The 24704-nt window shown below is 43.4% G+C and overlaps 1 protein-coding gene across 3 annotated transcripts in view; it reads left to right on the forward strand.

Moving 5' to 3' along the window:
- Positions 1-24704, forward strand: part of LOC147883940 (protein ENHANCED DISEASE RESISTANCE 2-like) — a 158993-nt gene that overhangs the window by 41828 nt on the left and 92461 nt on the right. For all 3 annotated transcript variants that reach the window (XM_087398449.1, XM_087398450.1, XM_087398451.1), the window contains exons 8-12: positions 6059-6184; positions 6995-7029; positions 15438-15538; positions 15656-15751; positions 18116-18180. In XM_087398449.1, the coding sequence (XP_087254575.1) occupies positions 6059-6184; positions 6995-7029; positions 15438-15538; positions 15656-15751; positions 18116-18180 (423 nt within the window). The remainder of the gene's footprint in view (positions 1-6058; positions 6185-6994; positions 7030-15437; positions 15539-15655; positions 15752-18115; positions 18181-24704) is intronic.

Genomic DNA, 24704 nt, shown 5'->3' on the forward strand with positions numbered 1-24704 from the left:
TGGCGGGAGCATGAGTTTACTTGGCTTCTAGATAGTCTTTCTCTCTCCTTTGTTCAGCGATGCGGTGATGGTTTGTTGGAGAGATTTTTTATGTTGGGGAAGATTGGGCTCTACATAGAGTGGGGGCCAGCATGGAACACTGGATTTCGTGTAACAGCCAAAGCACTCTGACTGTCAATGAAGATGACAGTGGGAGCTATCTGACATACATGAAGATTTGCAAGTAACTTCCGGAGCCTAACACACTCCATTGTAGTTGTAAAAGCTGCTATGTACCTAGCCTCATAGCTTGAAGTAACAATTGTAGTCTGCTTCTTGTTGAACCAAGAGATGCATGAAGTACCAAGCATGAAACAGTTGCCACCATGTGACACACAGGTGTCGGAACAGCCAGCCAGCCCAATCACTATCAGTGAATCCATGCATGACAAGTGAAGAATTGGCCTTGAAGAGGAGGCCCAAATGCTGAGTGCCTTTGAGGTACTTGAAGACACGCTTCACGGCCTGCCAATGGTGTGTAGAGGGGCTGTGCATGTATTTGCTCAACTGTGAGATAGCATATTGAAGATCTGGCATGGTATGGCATAAATATATGAAACAACCAACTGCCTGCTGATAGAGAGTGATATCACATGCACTACTATCATCATTAGATGAGAAATGAAAACCAGGCTCTAATGGTGTGGATACTGGCTTGCAATCGTCAAAGTGAAAACGTTGCAAAAGCTGTCCAATGAACTTGGATTGTGACATCAAAATACCCCCCTCACGGCTAGCAAATTGAATGCCCAGATAATAATGCAAAGGACCAAGATCTGACATAGCAAATGACTTTTGCAAGGCAAGCTTAAATTCTGCAATTTGCTCAGCATGTGTCCCAGTAACAAGCATGTCATCCACATAGAGTATTAAAATCAGCAAATCTGTCCCTCTCTTGCAGATGTAAAGTGCAGCCTTTGTAGGGCTGTCTTGAAAGCCTAGACTTAGTAAATGAGCATGTATCCTTGCATACCAAGCCCAGGGCCTGTTTCAATCCATAAAGGGCTTTCTTTAACCAGCATACCTTCCCTTCATAACCTTCAACCTCAAAGCCAAGAGGTTGGGTAACATAGACTTCCTCTTGCAAGTGCCCATGAAGAAATGTTGTCTTAATGTTAAGCTGATGTACCTCCCAATGAAAGTGGGCAGCAATGGCAATAACAATCCTGATAGTGGTGGTCTTGGAAGTGGGGGCAAAAGTTTTGCTATGACTAGGTTGTGCATATGCTTCCCTACTCTATAGTGAGCTCTATGTTTGGCTAGAGTAGAGGCCTCAACTAAGAAGAGTGCAAAGTAAAATTTGTAGCAATCTATCTGACTATGAGGGGATCAGTTTGAGAAACACTGTGAGGATCCTAAAGCTGCCCAACACTCACTATTTGGTCCCTTGATTTAGAATAAGCGCTTGTTGCATCTTCCTCCTGTTCAAAAGGCCCTATGGGCATGTTGGTGATAGTCTAATCTTTGGTCAAGGAGGTGCTGCTACTTCTGCTGTGCTAGGATTGCATGTCTTCTCTTTGATGCTATTTGGTAATGGAGATTGCTAGTGAGCTGAAAAGACGAGACAGAGCAGACTGATGCAGCAGCTTGTGGACCAGCAGCAGAAGTTATTTGGCCAATTAGGGCAACTCAATTCAGTGCTGGAACAGCGGGTTGAAGGCGTGGAAAGAGACTCCAAGGCTAAGTTTGACAATGCTTTCACTCAGTTAAGGACCATGAGAAGAAGTGATGTGAACTTAGTGAGGAGCAGGGTCGAGTCAAAAGGGAAGGAGATCTCCAGGGAAGAACCCCTCAAGAGGCCTATGGATCAAGGTCAGACTCGAATAAATCTTAGCAGGAGTGAATTTATGGCTGAAGCTAGTAGGACACATGCACAAACACTCTCCCAATTCTATACCTTCATGGAACACAGCTCACTCTGGTGGTTCAGAATATGGTCCAAGCCCCTGAGGATGTACCTAGTTCTTCGAGGGTATATCAAGCTGCTCTCAGGAGAGGTGAAGTCCTACCTCAAGAATTGTTGGCCTATAATTAGTTAGACTCAGATGTGAGAGAAGCCATGACCTTCACACAGTTTGAGTTTGTGAAGGCTACTGAGGGTGATATTAAAAAAGAGTTGGGTCGAGGGACAAGTATGGGCAACGACTATAAGGACAAGATTGTCTTACAGAAGTTCAAGGGGGAGTCAACCTCACCTAATGAGCTGCAGGAATGGCTAAGCAAGCTAGAGGACTACATCAAATGAAGTCCTAGGGATGATGTTGCCAAGATTCAGTTTGGAGTGCTACACCTTGAGGACTATGCCCACACATGGTGGAGACATTACCTACAAGAAGTTGGCAGTGATCTTGGGCCAACTATGGTTACTTGGGCAGATTTCAAACATGAAATGGCCTTCCTTTCCCCTCTGATTGTGGATCAGTATGTGTGCTAGTGGTATGACTTAGTGCAAAATGGATCAATTAGACACTATATCAAACAGTTTTTGAGGCTCTCCTTGTTTGTGAAGAGAGTAGATGAGAAGCAGAGAATGATTAGATTTATACATGGGCTACGATCATAATTTGCCTCAGATGTAAAGGCATCTAAACCCAAGTCATTGGATGAGGCTATGCAGCTGGAAGAACTATATGAGCCTAAATACAACTTCAGGGAGAAGTCACTAGGGATTGGGACATTCCAGAAGTCATCTACTGTGGATCATAATTGGAGAAAGCCCATAAGTGAGCAGAAATTTCATGTGGGTTCCAAGCCATCTCAACCAGCGTATGGTGTATCAGGTAAAATAATTCCTAAGTACCAGACTAATACTTTTGGTAAGGATTCTAAATCTGATGGTAGGCACCTAGATAATGATAGGGAAAAGTAGGAGGTCCACAAACAGGTATCTCAGTCCTTAATGGATGAGAGGAGGAAGAGAGAACTTTGTTTTAAATGCCGTGAAACGTGGAGTGTGGATCTCAACAAGGCATCTAAAGCTAAATCAGTCCCAGGTAAATCGAGTCTGGTTATAGAGGAGGATGAGTCTGAGGGTGCACAGGAGTTTCAGGCTTGTGGGAAGGAAGTTCTTTGAGATGATGAGGTGGAGGATGAGAACTATGTGTTCAACCCCAGGGGCTTCAATTGTGGTGAGCTGAGAGCCATGAATGGCTCAAGGACCTGGAATCTTGAGAATACCACACATTGCTATGAACCCTGCTGAGAAGCTGAGGGCAAGGGGGCTGTTAGTGATGAAGAGCTTTCTTGGGACACCCAGTCAGAAGTATACACCATACCGACCACCTTCAGAATTAAGGGGCAGGTCATGGGCAGAGATGCTTATGTGGTTGTGGATAGTGGAAGCACTCATAGTTTTGTAAATGCTAAGTCCCACCACCTTCAGAATTAAGGGGTAGGTCATGGGCAGAGATGCTTATGTGTTGGTGGATAGTGGAAGCACTCATAGTTTTGTAAATGCTAAGTCTATCCAATCATTGAAGCTGCCAGTGGATGATCTAGCTCGTAGCTAAGGGTTGAAGTAGCTGATGGCACCTTTACCACTAGTCAGAGAAGCTGTCCTGATGTTGCAATTAATCTCTCCTCAGAGTATTCATGTACTATTGATCTCTTTGCCTTGAATCTGGGACCTATTGACATTATACTCCTCTCTCCTCCTCTACCCCCTTCCCTCTCTTCTCCTCACCGTCCCATGAATTTGTAGGACATGACAATGACTTTCCTAGACATGGGCAAGAAGGTTTGTCTGTCTGGAATTCACTCAGAAATTACAGATGGTGACAACAGCTAAGCAAGTAAAGAGGCTTCTCAAGGAGGAGGTCATTCTATTTGCTTTGAAATTGGAAGCTGGAAGCACTCAAAAACCTGGTAAGGACTTTAAAGTTAATCATGTGGACATGCTGGAAGGGTTGCAGTAATACAAATATATATTCAGAGAAACCCCTCCTAGTCTACCCCCTAAAAGAGAAGTGGATCATGCCATCTATTTAGAGGAGGGAACTAGTCCTATCAAGAAGGCACCTTACAGGCTGTCCAAAGCTGAAAAAGAAGAAGTGGCCACTCATATTCAAGAGCTAATGGACAAGGGTTTCATCCCCCCTAGCTAGTCCCCATTTGCATCCCCCGTCTTACTATTGAAGAAGAAACACGATGCTTTCAGAATCAGTATTGATTACAGAGAGCTCAATAAAGTGACTATCAAAAACAGGTTTCCTATTCCAAGGGCGCATGACTTATTGGATAAGTTTAGGGGTTCTAAATACTACTCCAAGATTGACCTAAGGTAAGGTTACCATCAGATATGGATTAAGGAGGGTGATGAATACAAAACAGAAAGAGGGCACTATGAGTTGAAGATGATGCCTTTTGGCCACCTCACAAATGCCCCAGCTACCTTCCAATACTTGATGAACTTGATTCTAGGGCCTTAACCTCTCCAAGTTTGTATTAGTATTCTTTGATGACATTCTCATATCAGCAGGAGTAAGGAGGAGCATCTACAACATGTCGCCAAGGTGCTGGAGGCTCTCAGGAATGCATCAACTTTATGGCAAGCCCTCCAAGTGCTCTTTTCATGGTACAATAAGTGGAGTATCTAGGCCATATTATCTCTCCTGAAGGTGTTCAGTGAACCCATCCAAGGTTGAAGTGATCAAACAGTGGTCAATCCTGTCCCGCATTCATTCAGCTAAGAGGCTTTCTAGGCTTGACATCATTCTACAGAGGATTCATCAACCATTATGCTAAAAGAGCAGCTGCACTTGCTGATTTGCTAAAAAAGGATGGGACCCTGCTGCTCAATCAGCCTTTAATGGCCTCAAGCCATATATCAGCCCCAATCTTGACATGCCCTGATTTTTCAAAGCCATTCCTAGTAGAGGCAGATGCAAATGGAAATGGAATTGGAGCTTTTCTCAAGCAAGGCCATGTAGTAATTGCCTATGAGAAGGATAAGTTTTTGGACAGGTCTGGAAAGCTCAAATTTTACTTGTTCCATATCTTCAGTCACATAAGCATTGCGCATCCACATCCACATTTGTGCCTTCTGTCTCTATCATGTGCATGTTTTCTCCCAATCTCTCCACCCATGCTTTCTAACAACGTACTTTAGGAATGTTGATACACAGTTTTATGCTATTTTGAGAGGCAATTTCATGAAGGTTCAAGGATATCCAAGAGTATGCTGTCAATGTCAAGATGTGCCAAGTAAGCAAAGCTAAATGCCTTAAGCTGGCTGGCTTGCAGCATCCTTAGAAGTTCCCTTTGATGGGGCTCAACATATTCAATTGCCTTTCTTCAAAATTTTTAATTCTTGTTTACTTGGGTTCAATGAATATTGCTTTTATTCAGCTGCTTCAGTCTTTGGGCCAAGGTTTGTGTCACTAGGGAGATCGGTCTCGCCTAATAGAAGACTGTTTTAAGTCTGAAAGAGAGGAATCTTGTCTATGGTGGGGTTGCTTGCCCTCTTTTGATAGCCACCCCCTTGCTGTCTAGCCACTCCTGAGCTGCAAGTGCTCAAGACAATACAAGGGTCAGTAGGTTCTTGGATCTTTAATCTAAAGGAAAAAGACTCATAGCAAACTACAAAGATTGCCTTTGCAATTTCCCTTGAAGTAAGTATACGGTCTATAGTTGTACATCTTGCTATGAGAAATAAATTGGACTAAAAATGTTGATGTGAATACTTGCCATGTACAAAGTATATATTGTCTTTTCCTCTTTCAGGTGTTTTCGAAAATTTTCATTCTTGACACTGTATATTGGTACATGTTCAAAGTAACCCTTGATTGAGAATGTCTTTTTGACATAACCTGTTTGTTGAGGCTAAAGACATGTTAACAAGCAAAACTTTATGAGAGAGAATGTTCTGCTGAGTGGCTGATCTCTATTGCTTTACTATGCTTTACTATGCTAGAGGCATGTCTTCAAAGTTAAGGTGGTCCTTTGTGCTGGTTTTGACTTGCAAGTCGCAAGACCTTCTTCTACTTTTGGAGCCTAACACCTTCCATGGTCTTGATTTCAGGTTCAGAATATTTTTTTGGGAAAGAGACAAAAAGTTCTCATGCTTCAAGTGTAATAACATATATGCAGAAACAAGAAGATGATGCTGTTGATGAACATGTATGGAGATGTGTGTGCACGGTAAATGGTGCGTCTATTAATAAAATTTTAAGTTGCCTTATTCAACTTTCTTTTCTTTTTTTTATTCCCATGAAAAGACTTCTATTAAGTATTATTGAACTTTCTTTGTGATGCACATGTTTTGAAACATCAAGCATGGCTGCAATTGTTGACTCTAGCTTATGAATTGGAGAGCCACAATATAGATTTATCGATAGAAATTTCAATCATGTCTTAACATGGAGTGGGGAGAAAGAAAGAAAGAAAGTTTATTAAAAGTTTTCAGAAGACCAAAGGGTCTATGAGACTAATAGAGAAGCTGATACAATGAGCCGAGGGTGAAGCCACTAAGCGGGCATCAACGCCCGTGGTGAGTACAAAAGGACACCCAAAGTCCTTAATCGTAACAACATCAGTAAACAGTCAGAGCTCTAGGGGCTCTCGGGGTGGTGTATACCTTTGTAATCAAGTGCATATTGGTTTATTAATGTTTATTAGCATTGTGATACCTGTTGTTGACCAAAATGACAACAAATTGCCTTGCCTTGTTTGGAAAGCATCTATCTGGCTTGATATGTGTAAATATCATATGGTTGTACCTTACAAATCGAGGCATTGGCAGAAGAAAGTAGCGAAGCAGGAATTTTGATATTTTGAAGCTGTGTCAAAAGGATCAATACTTGCATAAGTACATGATTGCAACAGGTTGGGTCATTTGTATACATGCAATGCTCTCTCTCATTGTGTAAAGCTCTGATATGTGCATGGATGTCTGTACAATATGTGGATTCGGGGACTTCTCCTGGACCTGGATGGCTCTTCTCCGATATATTTTTAGGAATTCGCATTCTCGAGGATGTTTCTGCATACATGGTAAGGGTTTGGCAGTTTCAGATTCCATTGTATTATATCTGGTTGGAATCTTCTACAGAAATGCCCTTGGGTTAGATACTTTAATTTAACAGTACATGGTGCACAAACTAGACATGTATCTTGGAGTACGTTAAGTTAAAAACAGGACATGATCTTAAGGTTGTTCCTGTATCCAGCTTCTGGTTGGTTGTTTGAAGGGCTCCGAGTTGTAATATGTAAATTTTGAGTAGCTCGAATTGTAGTTGGGCCTTAAAACAGTTTGAAGATATTTATTATCTTGCTTCAATGTGTCTATCGCCTTCTATCTAGGTAATTTAAGGTGTGTTTTCATAGTAAAGACTTGGATTGCAGTTACGAGAACATTTGGGAGATTTTTGTCACGGGAGCGTGAAATTCCAAGTACTTTAATGTACTACAAGATTGTGACCACTTTGGTTTTAAAAGTCCAAGCGTGGGCTTAATAATGTGTGATTAACACGGCATGGTGCCTAGCACATAAGCGTAATTAATCCCTAGGCCCAAAGACATTCCAAGGAATTAAAGAGTGGTTGTTGGGAAATGATGACGTGGCATTTTTAATAGGCCCCCTAGAGGGCCATGTACCTTCAGTGTCCCCCCTAGAGTTCCAGGTGGCTCTAGTGCCTTCTACATGCTCTTTTGCCATTCGTGGACCTTCCTAGGCCTTCTAAACTTCACATGTGTGGTTTTCTCTCTCATCTTCTCCCTTTGTTGAGATTTTGGACTGGTTTTTCAGCCTCCTTCAGCTGAATTCCGTTTTTCTTCATAACTCCTCACTCGTTTGGATTCCTCGACTTTTGTTTGGCCCGATGGCTTCCCCTCTGCCTCCCCTTCGCATTGATATGCTTTTCCCTCCGTGTGTTTGTTAGAACGGACAGAGCTGAGTACTTCTTTTGCCGGTCGAATTTGCAAAAGTGGCTTTTTCTAGACCTTTTTGCTTCTACAGCCTCGTGGGCCTCTCCTCTTGCAAAGCTACAGCTTTCTCTTGAATTTCGAGCGGTCCCACGTGCTGGTTAACTGGTTTTTCTCAGTTTTGGAGGACTTTCCGGCGATGAAACTTCTCCAAAACCTTCTCAATGCATTCCTCTCTGAAGCACGCTTCTTTTGAGCCCAAGAACTCCCACTTCTTCGCGACAGAAGTGCTTCTTTTCGCATTTTTTAGTGGAATTCTTGCTGGTCGGCTCTTGTAAATGCTCTTTCTTCATGCCTTTGCACTCCTCTTTGGTTGAGAATGCGATTGGGCATTGGCTACTATGTCCTCTTGGCGATTGAGGACTTGGTTCGAGTTTTCAGGGCTTGGTGAGTTGTGATTTTGTTGCTGCAATTTCTTTTTGCCATAAGCTATTGGTTGGTCTCGTGTGTCGCCTCTTTCTTGGTTCCCAGGTGCCGAGGCAGTGCTATATGAGTCATTCTTTGGTTGGGTACTTTGCTGATTTTATTTTGGAGCTTTGAAAAGCTTTGTGAATGCCATCTGGAAACCACTCAAAGAGAGTGCAGCTGGGATGCAGTGTGATTGCATCTGGACAGCCAATGGAATTGCACTCGGAAAAGAGAATGCCTTTGGATTGAGCCTATGGGTTAAGTGTACTTATGTGATGGTGTTTTATGCTTGAAAGCCTTGCGAAGGCTTAGTAAATTGGGGTTGCGTGCTCAGTTTGCAGGGAAGGTCTCCCAGATGCAACTTGTAATCATTTCACTGTGAAATATAAAGAAATACCGAAAGGGGCGCCACGGTATTTGGGGCCAATCGGGTGCACTTGTCTATGTTTGTTGAGTAGGGGCATTCTAGCCTCCATCTCTTTTTCAGTGGTTTTGTTTGTGAACAAATGAGTAAATGTCGAATGGTGATCATGCAATGGTTAATGGTTGTGATATATGCTTTGTGAGCTGTAAATAAGTGCTGAAGTGATTAAAGTTTTAGTTCCGCTACCCTCTGAGTGATTAGAGGCCGGTTTCATTGGTTCCATTGTCGGGATACCGCACACTCTTCCTCAAGAGGTGGGCCTCGGTAGTTTGGTGGAAGGATATCTTTGCTACACTTTTTGACAGCGATAAACATGGTGAGTACCCATGAGCAAGAGAGCTCCACAACTCTCAAAGGAGAAGGCAGGAAAGCCTTAATGATCCAGGTAGTGTACAGCTGTAGGGAGCACAACAAATGCTCTTGAGCAAGCCACACATGAAGCTACAACTCAGCTCAACGTTGATACTAGTTCTAGCAGTGAGTCAGATGATGCTACTATGTTGAATGCACAGCTTGCAAGTGCAGTGATTGCTTTGACTCAGCTGACTCAAAACTTGGCTCAGATTGTGCAAACAAATGCTAAGAAGAAGAAGAAATCAAGAAAGCACAAGCACGGAAAGAGTGAGTAAACACGTGCATCAGCTTCTCATGGCGGACAGCACACTTATGCATCAGTTTCCCATGAGGGACAGCCATAAAAAATGACTCAGAAAGTGACTTTAAGAGAGGAATCCCCCAAAAGAGCACTTGAGAAAGAGATACAAAAAGTACAGCCAGTGCAACAGTATGAACAGCCAGCACAAGGCCTTGGTTTGGGTACTTCTACTTCTCAAAATAATAATGTGCAGTCCATAAATGTGGCTGAGCCACCTCAGCCATATTTATATTTTGGTACATATTCTATCTTTGATGCTATGTTGATTTCACTGCCAACTGGGCATAGAAAGCAAGCCATGTATGACAGTGTGGGAATGCAGCCAGGCATGCAAGCCACATCACATGCTCCCATGCCTAATGTTCAGCCAAGCATGGCTCTCCTTAGTGAAGGGAATGTTGCAAAAATATAGCCATCCTTGGGACAGCCAACATCAAATGTATATAAAGAATTTAAGGATGGTGGTTCTCATGTCAAGTTTGAGACATATAATGGAGTACAGGACAGGGATGCATATCCAAGGATATCAGGATGCAGAGGACTTCTACAGTATGCCTTTGCTAGAGTGTGATGCTTTGCTTGGGATGCCTTGGATGTACAGGGTGGGGGCTGATGTGCAGATGAGAAACAAGAAGATTTCTTTAACTCATAGAGGCAAAAATTATGTACTTGATGTAAAGTTGAAAGGGGAGTTCATCCTTGTAGTGTCAGCTTCTTGTATTTCCAATGTAATAAAGCGTCATATTTCAGCGTACTTGATTTTTGTCAAAGAGGACAGCCAACCAGTTCAGGAAGGCTCTACTTTTTCTGCTTTAGATAGAGAAAGGGTTGCTTTTATTTCAGATTTTCAAGATTGTTTCTCAGATGCATTTCCTCAAGAATTACCTCTCAAGAGGCTCGAGGATCATCAAATTGATATAATTCCAAGAAGCTCACCGCCTAATATACCTCCCTATCGTGTCAGTAAGGCACAACAGGAAGAGATAATGTCACAAGTGAAGGAACTCTTGGAAAAGGGATTAATACAGCCAAGTAATTCTCCTTACTGTTCCCCTGTGTTGTTTGTGCAAAAGAAGGATGGCAGTTGGAGAATGTGTATTGATTATAGGGCTTTGAATAAAGTCACAATTAAGAACCATTTTCCAATTCCACACATTGATGATATATTGGATCGGTTGGAAGATTCCTCACTGTTCAGTCCTATTGACCTTAAAAATGGATACCTTTAGATAAGGATACGGCTTGAAGATGTCTACAAGACTGCCTTCCGCACTTCATTTGGCTTATGCGAGTTTATTGTGATGCCTTTTGGTTCGACTAATGCACCTGCCACTTTCAATAGAATGATGGACATTATTTTTAGAGCACACAGAAAGTTTGTGGGCACTTTCTTCGATGACATCATTGTGTTCTCTAAAAATGAGCAGGAGCACAGGAAACACCTTACTATTGTGTTTCATGAGTTGAAAACACACAAGTTGTTAATAAACACCAAGAAAAGTGAGTTCTTTATGCATGAGATTCATTTTCTCGGTCATAATCTGCATGAAGTCAGAAGCTTCCTTGGGTTGTGTTCATACTATCGGAGGTTTATAAAGTACTTTGCAGAAATTGCTTCTCCCTTGCATGCTTTACAGAAGAAAGTTGTACCGTTTCGGTGGGGACCAAAGGAAAATGCAGCTTTTGAAGAGCTGAAGCAAAAGTTGTGTTATGAACCCGTTATTATCTTGCCAGATCTTGCAAAACCCTTGCTGTAACTTGTGATGCATGTGGGAACAACATAGGAGGCACTTTGATGCAAGATGGCAGAGTGGCTGCATATGAGAGTAGAGCTCTCAAAGATGCTGAATTGTACTTTCAAACATACGAGAAGGAAATGTTAGTAGTGATACATGCTTTGACCACATGGAAACATTACCTTCTTGGAGCTGATTTTTATGTGCAGATAGATCATCAGTCAGTTAGATATTTTCTCACGCAGAGAAACTTATCTGAAAAGCACATGAGATGGGCTAACTTCCTCTCAATGTTTCATTTTCAAATTGTACATGTGCCAGGTAACAAAAATGTCGTGGCTGATGCACTTTCCAGGAAACCACAGCTTGAAGTAGTCTCCAAGAAATCCAGTGTTTTAGCAATGAGCATTGCTTACAACAATGTGTCAGGTGTGATGAAAGATCAGTATGTTAATGATGCTGATTTTTCAACTATTTATGATCAGCTTTTTGATGGTCAAAGTCATGATCACTATATGTTGAAAGAGGGTTTCATTTTGATGCATGGACGACTCTGTGTCACTGATCAGATGCGACGGAAAGTCATAATGGAAAGTCATGCTCCTCCATATGCAGGACATAGAGGAATTACAGCAACAATTACAGCAGTGGAGCAATACTTTTATTGGCCATCTTTGAGGAAAGATGTGGAAGAATATGTGAGAACATGCATGGTTTGTCAGAAAGCAAAGTTTGACAGGCAGAAGGACCTGGGTTGTTACACCCTTAGCCAATTCCAGATAGATCGTGGCAAAGCATAGCTATGGATTTTGTGTTTGATCTTCCACGTACTCCTACTGGACATGATGGATTGTGGACAATAATTTACAGGTTTAGCAAACAAGCCCACTTTGTGCCAGTAAGAAAGAAAATTACAGCAGATCAAATGGCCAAATTGTTTCTGCAGCATGTCTTCAAGTATCATGGGATGCGTGAATCCATAATCAGTGATAGAGATTCGAGGATGACCAGTCTCTTTTGGAGAGGGCTGTTTGAAAATATGGGTACTACGCTGAATTTTTCATCATCTTTTCACCCTCAGTCTAATGGACAATCGGAGCAGAACTCTACTATCCTGGATATGTTTAAATGCTATGTCTCAGACCACAAAAGCAAATGGGAGCATTATTTGCCTTTGTTGGAATATGCTTACAATAATACGGTGTACACATCCACATGTAAAGCACCTTTTGAAATAGTGGAAGGTGTCAGGAAGATACCTCCCATTTTGCATACAAAAGAGAGAATCTTTGAAGCTGATCGCTTTGTGGAAAGCCTTGAAGAGGCTTACAAGAAGATCAAATATGCCTTGCAAAGAAGTCAGGACAAGCAGAAAAGAGCAGCAGATAAGCACCGCAGGGAATTGGTATTCATAGAAGGTGATTGGGTTTTGCTGCGTTTTCAGAAGGCAAGGCTGAAAAATAAGAAAGGCAAGGAAAGGTTGTACACAAAGCTGAACATGCGTTACTATGGTTCTTTCTAGGTTTCTGAAAAGATAAATGAGGTAGCTTACAGGCTGAAGTTGCCTCCACATTGGAAGATACATAATGCCTTTCATGTGAGCTTGTTAAAGCAATATCATGGAGATGTTTCCGAGGATTTGCTTGATGAGGTACAACCTGAAGTGGAAGAACAGGATGAACTTTTGGTTCCAGAGCAGATTCTGGCACACAGAGATAGAAAGCTCAAGGGTAAAGTTATCCGTCGCTACTTGGTAAAATTTCAAAATTACCCATCACTCAATGCGAAATGGATGGAGGAAGGTGAACTGGCAGATTCATCTGGGATATTGCAGCTTTACCTTGATGCTTTCCAGTTAGAGCCGATTGCTGTCTAGGCTCCTACAGGTAGTTCAGCACAGCGAGCGTCTGGAGCATTACGTGGTGTTTGAGAGGGGGGTAGCACCTCCACTCCCTCAGTACGGACGGGCTCATCGTGATTTCATGAGGTCGCTTGATGACACTGTATGTTTCATCCGAGATACTGAGCTCACAGTATTTCTGCTGTGAGACTTCATGATATTGATGCATCTTAACTATTGATTGCCGAGGATCACATAGATTTTGAGCAGTGTATATGGATGGATGCATGTCTCTCCTAGCCATATTTTCACTGTCTCTGTATGCTATAGCTGTGTCTTTCTTGTATACTCTTTCATGGTATATTTCATGCTCGCTCCTGTGTTTTGGGGCAGCAAACTATGGTTTGTTGTTTCAAGAGAGGGGTATGCCACGGGGGCGTGAAGTTCTCAGTTTTTTAATGTACTACAAGACTGTGAAAACCTTGGTTTTAAAAGTCCAAGCGTGGGCTTAATAATGTGTAATTATAATTAAACACGGCATGGTGCCTAGCACATAAGCGTAATTAATCCCTAGGCCCAAAGACATTCCAAGGAATTAAAGAGTGGTTGTTGGAAAATGGTGACGTGGCATTTTAATAGGCCCCCTAGAGGGCCATGTATCTTGAGTGTCCCCCCTAGAGTTCCAGGTGGCTCTAGTGCCTTCTATCTAGATAATTTAAGGTGTGTTCTCATAGTAAAGAGTTGGATTGCTGTTACGAGAACATTTGGGAGTTTTTTTTCATGGGGGCATGAAATTCTAAGTACTTTAATGTACTATAAGATTGTGACCACTTTGGTTTCAAAAGTCCAAGCGTGGGCTTAATAATGTGTAATTAAACACGGCATGGTGCCTAGCACATGAGCGTAATTAATCCCTAAGGCCCAAAGACATTCCAAGGAATTAAAGAGTGGTTGTTGGGAAATGATGACGTGGCATTTTTAATAGGCCCCCTAGAGGGCCATGTACCTTCAGTGTCCCCCCTAGAGTTCCAGGTGGCTCTAGTGCCTTCTACATGCTCTGGACCTTCCTGGGCCTTCTAAACTTCACATGTGTGGTTTTCTCTCTCATCTTCTCCCTTTGTTGAGATTTTGGACTGGTTTTTCAGCCTCCTTCAGCTGAATTCCGTTTTTCTTCATAACTCCTCACTCGTTTGGATTCCTCGACTTTCGTTTGGTCTGATGGCTTCCCCTCTGCCTCCTGTTCACAGTGATATGCTTTTCCCTCCGTGTGTTTGATAGAACGGACAGAGCTGAGTACTTCTTTTGTCGGTCGAATTTGCAAAAGTGGCTTTTTCTAGACCTTTTTGCTTCTATAGCCTCCTGGGCCTCTCCTCTTGCAAAGTACAGCTTTTTGTTGAATTTCGAGCGGTCCCATGTGTTGGTTAACTGGTTTTTCTCAGTTTTGGAGGACTTTCCGGCGATGAAATTTCTCCAAAACCTTCTCAATGCATTCCTCTCTGAAGCACGCTTCTTTTGAGCCCAAGAACTCCCACTTCTTCGCGACAGAAGTGCTTCTTTTCGCATTTTTCAGTGGAATTCTTGTTGGTCGGCTCTTGTAAATGCTCTTTCTTCATGCCTTTGCACTCCTCTTTGGCTAAGAATGCAATTGGGCATTGGCTACTATGTCCTCTTGGCGATTGAGGACTTGGTTCGAGTTTTCAGGGCTTGGTGAGTTGTGATTTTGTTGCTGCAATTTCTTTTTGCCATAAGCTATTGGTTGGTCTCGTGTGTCGCCTCTTTCTTGGTTCACGGGTGCCGAGGCAGTGCTACATGAGTCATTCTTTGGTTGGGTACTTTGCTGATTTTATTTTGGAGCTTTGAAAAGCTTTGTGAATGCCATCTGGAAACCACTCAAAGAGAGTGCAGCTGGGGTGCAGTGTGATTGCATCTGGACAGCCAATGGAATTGCACTCGGAAAAGAGAATGCCTTTGGATTGAGCGGTTAAGTGCACTGAATTGGGGCTGCGTGCTCAGTTGCAGGGAAGGTCTCCCAGATGCAACTTGTAATCATTTCACTGTGAAATATAAAGAAATACCGAAAGGGGCGCCACTGTGTTTGGGGCCAATCGGGTGCACTTGGCTATGTTTGTTGAGCAGGGGCATTCTAGCCTCCATCCCTTTTTCAGTGGTTTTGTTTGTGAACAAATGGGTAAATGCCGAATGGTGATCATGCAATAGTTAATGGTTGTGATATATGCTTTGTGAGCTGTAAATAAGTGCTGAAGTGATTAAAGGTTTAGTTCCGCTGCCCTCTGAGTGATTAGAGGTCGGTTTCAATTTTACAATTTTCTCTGCTATGCAGTAGCAAGCATGGCTTTTAAAGAGAGATACTTTAGGGCATCAGAATTTGGACTGACTTGCTGGTATTATCGGCAGGAAGACAAGATTGTGATCATGAAGTCTGTGGGAGTTATAGAAGCATCCCCAAGCTCAATATTCGAGATGCTCATCGATGTAACAAATCGACATCGTAAAGAGTAAGGCTACTTTTGCCTTTCGCATGGTTATGTTGGTTGAAGAAGGCTTTGTTAAAAAAAAGATGAGCTGTCATCAGATGTAGGCCTTTCCTCAGCTTGGGTTGTTTTGTGTGGCAGATGGGACATCCTAACAGGTGATTTGCAGCGTGTGGAGGCAGTGGATGGACATTGTGATATTGTTTATGGGACTTTTGATCCTAAGTATTTGAAAAGGTTATTTTTCTTATCAAGATACATCCTTTCTTCCAAGAGATCTTTTTACAATGGGTTGTGATTTTGATGCAGTAGAAATGTGACACTTATTACAAGGAAATTTGAGGTTGAGACCGGTTGAATAATGACTCATTATTAGCAGATGTAAGAAAGGATTGTGATTTTGATGCAATAGAACTGTGGCACTTATTGCAAGGACTGTGTGAGGTTAAGACCGGTTGAATAATGACTCATTCAGGTGGTTCTGACTGCAAGAGCTCTGAGGAATTCATGCATACATTGCTATCTTTAAGTTGTCTAACTGTTTCATCCAGAGTGTGGGCCTTACAAAAGCTACCCTCAACAAGTGTTCCTGGTATGTGTGGCGTGTCTCACAATAGATTTTGCATGTTGGGCATTGTCTTAAATCTGGCATCGCTGTTTGATGACAAGATAGTCGTTTTTGCACAGCAATGGGGTGCGTAATTGCAACGGTTGAACTCTAGGATGCTTTAATAATGCTGAATCATGTCAAGCTAGCTTTAATTGGTAGGGTTCTATTGGCCTCAAAGATTTATAGCATCTTCTTTCCAAGAGGCTCCTTAGTCTTAGTATCTAGGTTTAATGCTGAGAGATTCTAGGGTACCAAGTTTCATACAGCCTCTTTATGAAAGAGCCTATCAGAAGACACAAGCGAAACCACTGCCATGGGAAAGCAGCAGTTGCTCACTTTGTGCAGGTGTTTTGGACTTCAGATATGCACAAGAGGAGCTTCAGTGGATTTTGTGGAGTCCCGTAGACTGGGCACTAGGGCCCTACCTATAGATGGGGAGGGGGTTCAGTCTGGCCCCTGCTTCCAGGCTGACCAACAAGCTGCTGAGCTGACCGACTTGCCAGCATAGCGGACCCTGGTCTGGTCTACTGACCCCTCCATACCCCGGCAGACCTGGCCCTCTAAATAGACCAGCCTTTGCCCTGTTTAGGCCCACTCTCTGTCCCTTTTGCTGGGCTGCTGTTTGCCCCAGCCTTGGCCTTGTCTCTCCTTTGTCTGCCCATGTGATACCAGCACCCTGTGCCCACATGAAGCTAGGGGCTCACTGTTTCCATTCCAACAAATGTAGGGATGCATACTGCCAAGAGCTGGCTGCCACTGATTTTCCAGTTCCATTGAACTGTATACACACCCCAAGAAGATAATCCTGCTTTGAAAGCTATACCCAATCCATTGTTTGTGCTGCTCTCTGACGGCTTTTCATCCAGTGTGCATCTGAAGGGTTGGGCCTAGGCCTTGCTTCCAGAGTAGTGCTAGCTTCTTTTTTGGGCTGGAAATCTCAGAACTCGTGCTAAAAGTAAAGTGAATGTTGGTAGTGAAATGCTTGAATCTGCTCTGTATATACGTCAACCCAGTGCTGGATGCAATCAAAATCTGTTCATGTAGCATCATGGCAGCGCTTTTTCATTTCTGGTTTTGGAGTAAAGGAGCCTGCTTATTGAAATTGGCCTTTGAGGTTCAATTAACTTGCAAGCTATCTTCTCTTATGTTTAAGGTCCTTCCTTTTTCCTTTTTAGCTTTAATACGATTCTGGAAAAAGTGGTTTCGAAATCATCCACAAATTGTGGATGTATGGATGCCCACGCATGTAGGCTGCATCCACCACTCTGTGCCAGGAGTTTGGAGTATTCTTATATCAGTGACTAAACAGTTATTTAGTGTTAGCCTAACTCTGTTCATAATACTTTTATTTGAAAGTTCAAGCTGCATTATGGATGATTGAACTATTGTCCATCCTCGGTTCCCATATTTAGGATGTTTTTAAGTCCATTATCACTGCATGGTGTAGATTGATGTTCCATGTATGTGTTCCATGAAATGTGAAAGGACGCCAAGTTTTTGGATGTTCACAATCTCAGAAAGAGATGCATAAACGTCAATTCTCTTCTGTTACAGGAATCTCAATTGGTCACGGTTGAATAAGGAATTGTAATTGCATTTATATGCACAGCAGCTTCGTTTCTTTAACTGAGATAGCTGGAATGTTATTGTAATTCTTTGTTAATTTTGAAACCTATGGATTGAATAAGCGAGCTTTGATTTATGCCAGCCTTAATGGGGATCTGGCAGAATTATTCAGAGAAATTGTGTTAGAATTTTATCATTCTCTTGCCTAGACCTGCTGCCATTGTAGGACGCAGTCTCTTGTCTCATATTTTCAGAAATTAGGTTGTGTTTTTGAATGCCTGAGGGTTGCTGATGTAATACTTTGTTTTTGTTCAAGTACTTTTATCTGGTATTAACATCTCTCAAATTTAGTGTCACCCGATGTGATGCTGATTACCATTTTGTGTTTTCCTTGACCAAAATTATGTTTTTTTCTGTGCATGCAGATGGAACTCCAAAAGAGATTTTGTGTTTAAACGAATGTGGCGCCATGATCCCGATGGTACTTATTGTAAGTTTGCAATGACTCTTCTACCTCTACCAAGTGCTTTTTAAGCTCTTCTAATACCCGCTAACCTATATTTTTCTTCATTTGGAAGGAGAATAAGCCCAAGCACCAACTGAAGTTTGAGTTATCTCTTGGTTTGGCTGTACAATATTCTTCTATTGAATTAAAAGGCCATACGTCATCATGGAACCAATGAAAGCACTATACCTGTCATTTTTTAAAACTTGAGGCTGCAGATTTCACCAAGGGACAAGTAGTTCTCTGCTAAAATTATGATTTAAAATAAGCTAATTGAAAGGACATTCCATTTGTCTCTTTCTAGAAATTTTGTGGTTGAATGATCTCAAGCTCTATGTTCTCCTCCCAACAAAGGCAGAGAGAGAGAGAGAGAGAGAGAGAGAGAGAGAGTCTTTGGAAGACCGATGGGTCTATGAGACTCTGAAAATCTTGGTACAAACGAGCTGTGAGGGTGGAGCTACTAAACGAGCATCCACACCAATGCAGAATGCAAAAAATGCAAAATGATAGTACTAAGTACAACATAGTCATGTCAGTGGTCGACTCATATCAGTCTCATCATCATCATCATCATCATCATCATCATCGGTGGATGAGGCAATGGAGGCATAAAATCGGTGACAGAGTGCTGTCGGCTGCTCACGGGTGTGGCTCTGTGACGTCTCTTGGTCATAGCTATGCACGTAACAAGGGCTACAATAACCCTTGTCGGAGCCTGATGTCTCTTGGTCATACCTCTGCACCTAACAAGGGCTACAGTAACCCCTGTCGGCCAGGCTCCGACTTGGAACAGAGAGGGGATATCCCCAAGTGTAATCTGCGTGTCAACCTTGTGTCTGAGCTGTCGAGTCACAGGCTCTGGGTCATGATCATGTGAAGGCCTCGTATCGTGGGGATCTGTGTGATCTGGCAGGAAGAACTCCGTGATAGAGCTTTGAGAGGCGGATAAGACCATAGAGGAGGATAGGGCCAACCAAGGTAGGCGGAGGCGACCGTCAGTGGAGGAGCTGAAATCCCTGACTCTGTGGAGATAGGTGATAGCCTGAAAAGCCGCATCAAGCTGTAGGGGTGAGGCGCCGAACTCTGCTAGAATGATCTGGTGCGGTACCGATGGTTTGCTACGGATCATCCGAGCAAACATCAGTATCTATAGGTGCTCAACTCGAGCCCACTGTGTGTCTGAAAGGTCGACTCCCCACCGAGGGCTACCGTACATGCCTGCTGGGCGGACCAAAGAATAAAAAAGGAGAGACTTGGTCCGCGGGTCGTGGAAGTGGGAGTGGTAGCACTGTCGCTCCAGCCTGGCAATAGCGGCGTATCCCCGGCTGATCCTGGCCTGCATGGCCGGGCGCATCGTGAAGATCGGGCGAGAGAGAGAGAGAGAGAGAGAGAGAGAGAGAGAGAGAGAGAGAGAGAGAGAGAGAGAGAGAGACATGTATTAACCTAGGAGTGAACAGGGGTGACCTAGAGGTGAACATTGGTGACGGAGAGGTGAACATGAGGAGGTGACATAGGAGTGAACAGGGGTGACCTAGGAGTGAACAGGGGTGGCAGAGAGGTGAACATGGGTGACAGAGAGGTGAACATGGGGAGGTGACATATGAGTGAACAGGGATGAACTAGGAGTGAATATGGGTGACAGAGAGGTGAACATGAGGAGGTGACATAGGAGTGAACAGAGGTGAACTAGGAGTGAACAGGGGTGACCTAGAGGTGAACATGGGTGACCGAGAGGTGAACATGAGGAGGTGACATAGGAGTGAACAGGGGTGAACTAGGAGTGAACAGGGGTAACCTAGAGGTGAACATGGGTGACAGAGGTGAACATGGGGTGAACTGGAGGTGAACATGAGGTGAACATGGGTGAACAGAGGGTGAGAACCTGGGTGACAGAGGGGTGAAGAGGGATTAAGGAGAAGTGTGTGCCATTGATCTCCCACCAAAAGAGCACAACTTGGTAGAGAGTAGAACCTTGACAGGGTTAGGAAAAGGAATACATTGTTTTTTTTTTTGAATGAATAAAAATTCAAATAACAGGAATGGAAATCCTTATCCGAAGAGAGAGAGTCAATGAGGATGATACTTCTTTACCCGTGAGCCATTTACGCCTCCAAGGTGGCCAAATAAACCCCTCCACTGGGAATAATCCTTGTGATAAAGAAGGGCCCTGTCTAGCCACTGATAAATTTGGGTTTATGCTTTAGGAACTTATTGGAATATAACAAGACCAAGTTGCCAACTTGGAATTCCCTCTTCCTGAGATTTCTGTCATGCCATGCTTTCTGCCTTCTTTGCTAGACTTCCTGAGCAAGGATTGCTTCACGACGATGTTCATCCAAGGCTTCAAGATCCCATAATCTCTCAAGTGTGCATGCCTCCAAGTTATCATCCATCTCTGCCATGACCCTAGTGGTCTTCATGTGGAACTCATAGGGCATAACTGCCTCCAGGCCGTAAACTAGCTAGAATGGTGAATATCCAGTGCTAGCCTTGTATGCTGTTCTGTAAGCAAAAAGAGCGGCTGGTAAGTACAATATCCCAATCTGCCAAGGAATTAAGGCATAACCGAGCCACAATATGAGACATGGTTCGATTGGAGCTCTCGGCCAAACCATTGGCTCAAGGGTAGTATGAACTAGAGGTCTTGTGAACAATTTGCAGTTGGGTGATGAGGTCAGTAATGACATCATTGAGAAAGTGGGTACCTCTGTCACTCATCAATTCCACAGGACATCCAAACCTAGAAATGATTTGATCATACAAGAATGAGGCCACAACTTGAGCAGTGCATGTCTTTGAGGCCTTAGCCTCCACCCATTTAGTGCCATAATCAGTAGCAATCAGAGCATACTTGTTCCCTCTTCGAGTTGCAGGAGAGATGGGTCTAACAAAATCCAATCCCCATCTATAGAAGGGTGGTACAGGGCTGGATGGCTGACGGGGAAGGTACTCCCGTCGGATAGGCTTCGGCCCCCCTCTTTGACATGAGTTGCAGCGGCGCACATAAGCATAGCAGTCTTGGAATAGCTTTGGCCACCACAACCCAGAGTACATTATCTTTCTAGCAGTGGCCTCTGGTGCCATATGACCTCCCCCCATTCCTGAGTGAGCCTCCTGAAGGATGGCTTGTGTTTCATGAGGGAGCACACACCTCCTTAAAATGTGGTCCTTCCCCAACTTGTACAGCTGACCCGCGATCAGTTTGAAAGGAGCAGCCTGAACAATCTGCCTCCGCTTTTGTGCTAGAGTTAACCCTTTGGGGAACTCACCTATAGACAACAAGCGTACAATGTTTGCATACCATGGGGGAAAGCAGTCCACAGCAAACAGGCAATCATCTTTTGGTATTGTGACACTGACACGGAAGAGGCCCACATCTGGAAGGTCATCATCAACTCCTATGGCTGCTTCACCTGAAGAGATCCTTGACAAGTGGTCTGCTGGTTGATGCAATCGCCCTGCTCTCACTAGGATTGTGAGTATTTGGGGAGAGAGAGAGAGAGCAAGAGAGAGTGAGCTTGAGAGCTGAAAGCTTGATAGCTTGGTTTGCAATAGAAGAGTGTAAGAGTGTACAACTGAAAGAGTTAGGGATAAGGTTTTGTCCTAGTGACAAAACCTTAGTAGTCACTAACCATAGTTAGTGAACTAACTGCGGTTAGGGGAAAAAACCTCTTAAAGAGGGAAAAGTGCCCCTAACTAGCTTATTAAATTACATTGGTCACTGCTGAATTATATCTATAATTCTAACATCCCCTTGCAGTGCCAATGTCATGTACAAGGCTGATCAATCACCAAACGGATATAAGTTCAGGGCACTGCGAAATGCCTCAAACTTTTCACGTGGTAGTGCTTTGGTGAAAATATCTGCAACGTTGTCATGTGTGGACACAAAGATCATACTGATCTCTCCTACATGCAACTTCTCTCTGACGTAGTGATAGTGAACCTCAATGTGCTTCGTGCGAGCATGAAACACTGGATTCTTTGCCACTGCAATGGCACTCTGACTATCAGTGAGAATTGGACAGATGAAGATCATCAAATAGACGTCGCAGCTAGACACATTCAACTGTTGCTGTGAAAGCTGCCCTGTACTCAGCTTCACATGATGAGGTAGCCACTGTAGATTGTTTCTTGCTCAGCCAGGAAATGCAAGATTTACCCAAAAAGAAACAATTGCCACTAGTGGACTGCCTAGTATCATATTTACCAGCCCAATCTGAATCACTGTAGGCATGCATCTGCAAGTCACCTCCCCTGGGAAATAACAAGCCAAAAGACTTCGTGCCCTGCAAATAACGGAAGATGCGCTTAACTGCCTGCCAATGCATAGTTTTTGGGCTGTGCATATACCTGCTCACCTGAGATACTGCAAACTGAATATTAGGTCTAGTGTTGCAGAGATATATGAGGCATCCAACAGCCTGATTGTAAGCTGTGGCATCAACTGATTCTCCTGCATCATGCTCCATGGGAGTGGCTATGGGCTTACAATCATGCATGTTAAATCTGTCCAAGAGTTTTTGCACATACTTGGATTGAGACATAACAGTGCCACGTCTCTCTTGAGAGAACTGGATCCCCAAATAAAAGTGAAGCAGCCCCAAATCTGACATGTCAAAGGTGGTCTGCAAATCAGCTTTGAAATCTGCAATTTTATCTTCATTGGACCCTATGAGCAGTAAGTCATCGACATAAAGAAGGATGACTAAAATTTCCCCCCCATCCATCTTGATGTAGAGGGTGCTCTCAGTAGGACTATTGTGCAGCCCCTTGCTGGTCAAAAAGGCATGAATCTTGGCATACCATGCAGGAGGAGCCTGTTTCAGCCCATACAAAGCTTTGTTTAGCTTGCATACCTGAAGTGCATTTGCTGTAATTTCAAAGCCTGGAGGTTGTTTGGCATACACCTCTTCCAGCAAGTCTCCATTTAAGAAGGCTGTTTTTATGTCCAACTGATGAACATTCCACTCAAAATGTGCAGCCATTGCAATAACAGATCGGATGGTGGTCATCCGGGATGTAGGAGCAAAAGTCTCCTCATAATCTATGCCCTTTTTCTGAGCATAGCCTTTAGCAACCAGCCTTGCCTTGTATCTGTCAATGGAGCCATCTGGCTTCCGTTTCACCTTGAAAACCCATCGTGTGCCAATGGCATGTTTACGTGGTGGCAAGTCTACAACATCCCAAGTCTGATTTTTTTCAATGGACTGCAACTCATCGTGCATGGCATTTATCCAATGCACATTGTCCTTTGCTTCTTCGAATGTTGCAGGCTCCTCCTAATCAAGAAGAGTACCTGCATATGCTGATTCCACTGAATTACCACCTTCCATGTGCCTTGCTGCACTGCGAGTCCTGCCAGGTAATGGAGCATCAGTCTTACTCTCCGTGAGAGTCTGTAACAGCCAGTTTGGGACTGTTTTTGCTGCATGTATGTCTGCAATTTCTTGCTGAAATATCAGCAGGGGAATCCAAGGCAATGGGTAGCAACCCCTCAAAAACATCCTCTGAAAAAGAAGGCATATGAAACTCAGCCTGAGTGTGAGCTGAATTTTCTGCAAATATCACATCTCTACTGACAATGATCTTGCGTGTAGCAAGATTGTAGAGACGGTACCCCTTGCTTTCTGCACTGTACCCAACAAATATGCACTTTATTCCCTTATCGGACAACTTGTGCCTAAATTCAACTGGAACATGAGCATATGCAAGGCATCCAAAGACTCGAAAATGATCCACTGAAGGCTTTCTCCCATTCTAGACCTCATAGGGAGTTTTTGTTTTCAAAGCCTTAGTGGGAGCCCGATTTAAAATGTAGTTGGCACACATCAGACCTTCAAGCCAGAATTTGTGAGGCATGTGTTTGCTTTTCAGCATACATCTGTCCATCTCCATAAGAGTTCTTATTTTCCTCTCAGCTTTGCCATTTTGCTGAGGGGTCAGCCTCACTGTGAGCTGATGCACAATACCCTTGCCTTTCAGAAAAGCATTAAAATCTGCAAACAAGTATTCCCCACTTCTATCTGTGCGCAATGTCTGTATCTTGAGTCCGGTTTCATTTTCAACCATGGTTGAAAAGTGTTTAAATACCATGAACACTTCTGATTTGCGCTTCAGCCCAAAGACCCAAGTGAAATTGGAGTAATCATCAATAAAGGTAACAAAGTAGAGATGACCACCCAATGATGGAGTCCTCATGGGACCACAGACATCACTGTGTATAAGCTGTAATTTGTGGACAGCTTTAACTGAACCATCCTTTTTGAAGGGGAATCTATGCATCTTGCCTAAAATATGCACCCTTCACAGGCATGTGGAGGAGGTATCTCAAGAGGTGGCAATGCATCAACCATAGAGTGCTTCTGAAGTGTCATCAAGCTGTTGTAATGCATGTGGCCATATCGGGCATGCCATAATTCTGCATTCTGCATGGCAGCAGTAGGGGTAGAAACTGCAGCATGGGCTGCTCTTTTCTCAAAAAGATCAAGCTGAAAAAGCCCACGCAG

The sequence above is a fragment of the Dipteris shenzhenensis genome, chromosome 27, assembly GCF_047967505.1.
Source record: "Dipteris shenzhenensis isolate YYH24624 ecotype China chromosome 27, Dip_SZ_1.0, whole genome shotgun sequence".
Taxonomy (NCBI): domain Eukaryota; kingdom Viridiplantae; phylum Streptophyta; class Polypodiopsida; order Gleicheniales; family Dipteridaceae; genus Dipteris; species Dipteris shenzhenensis.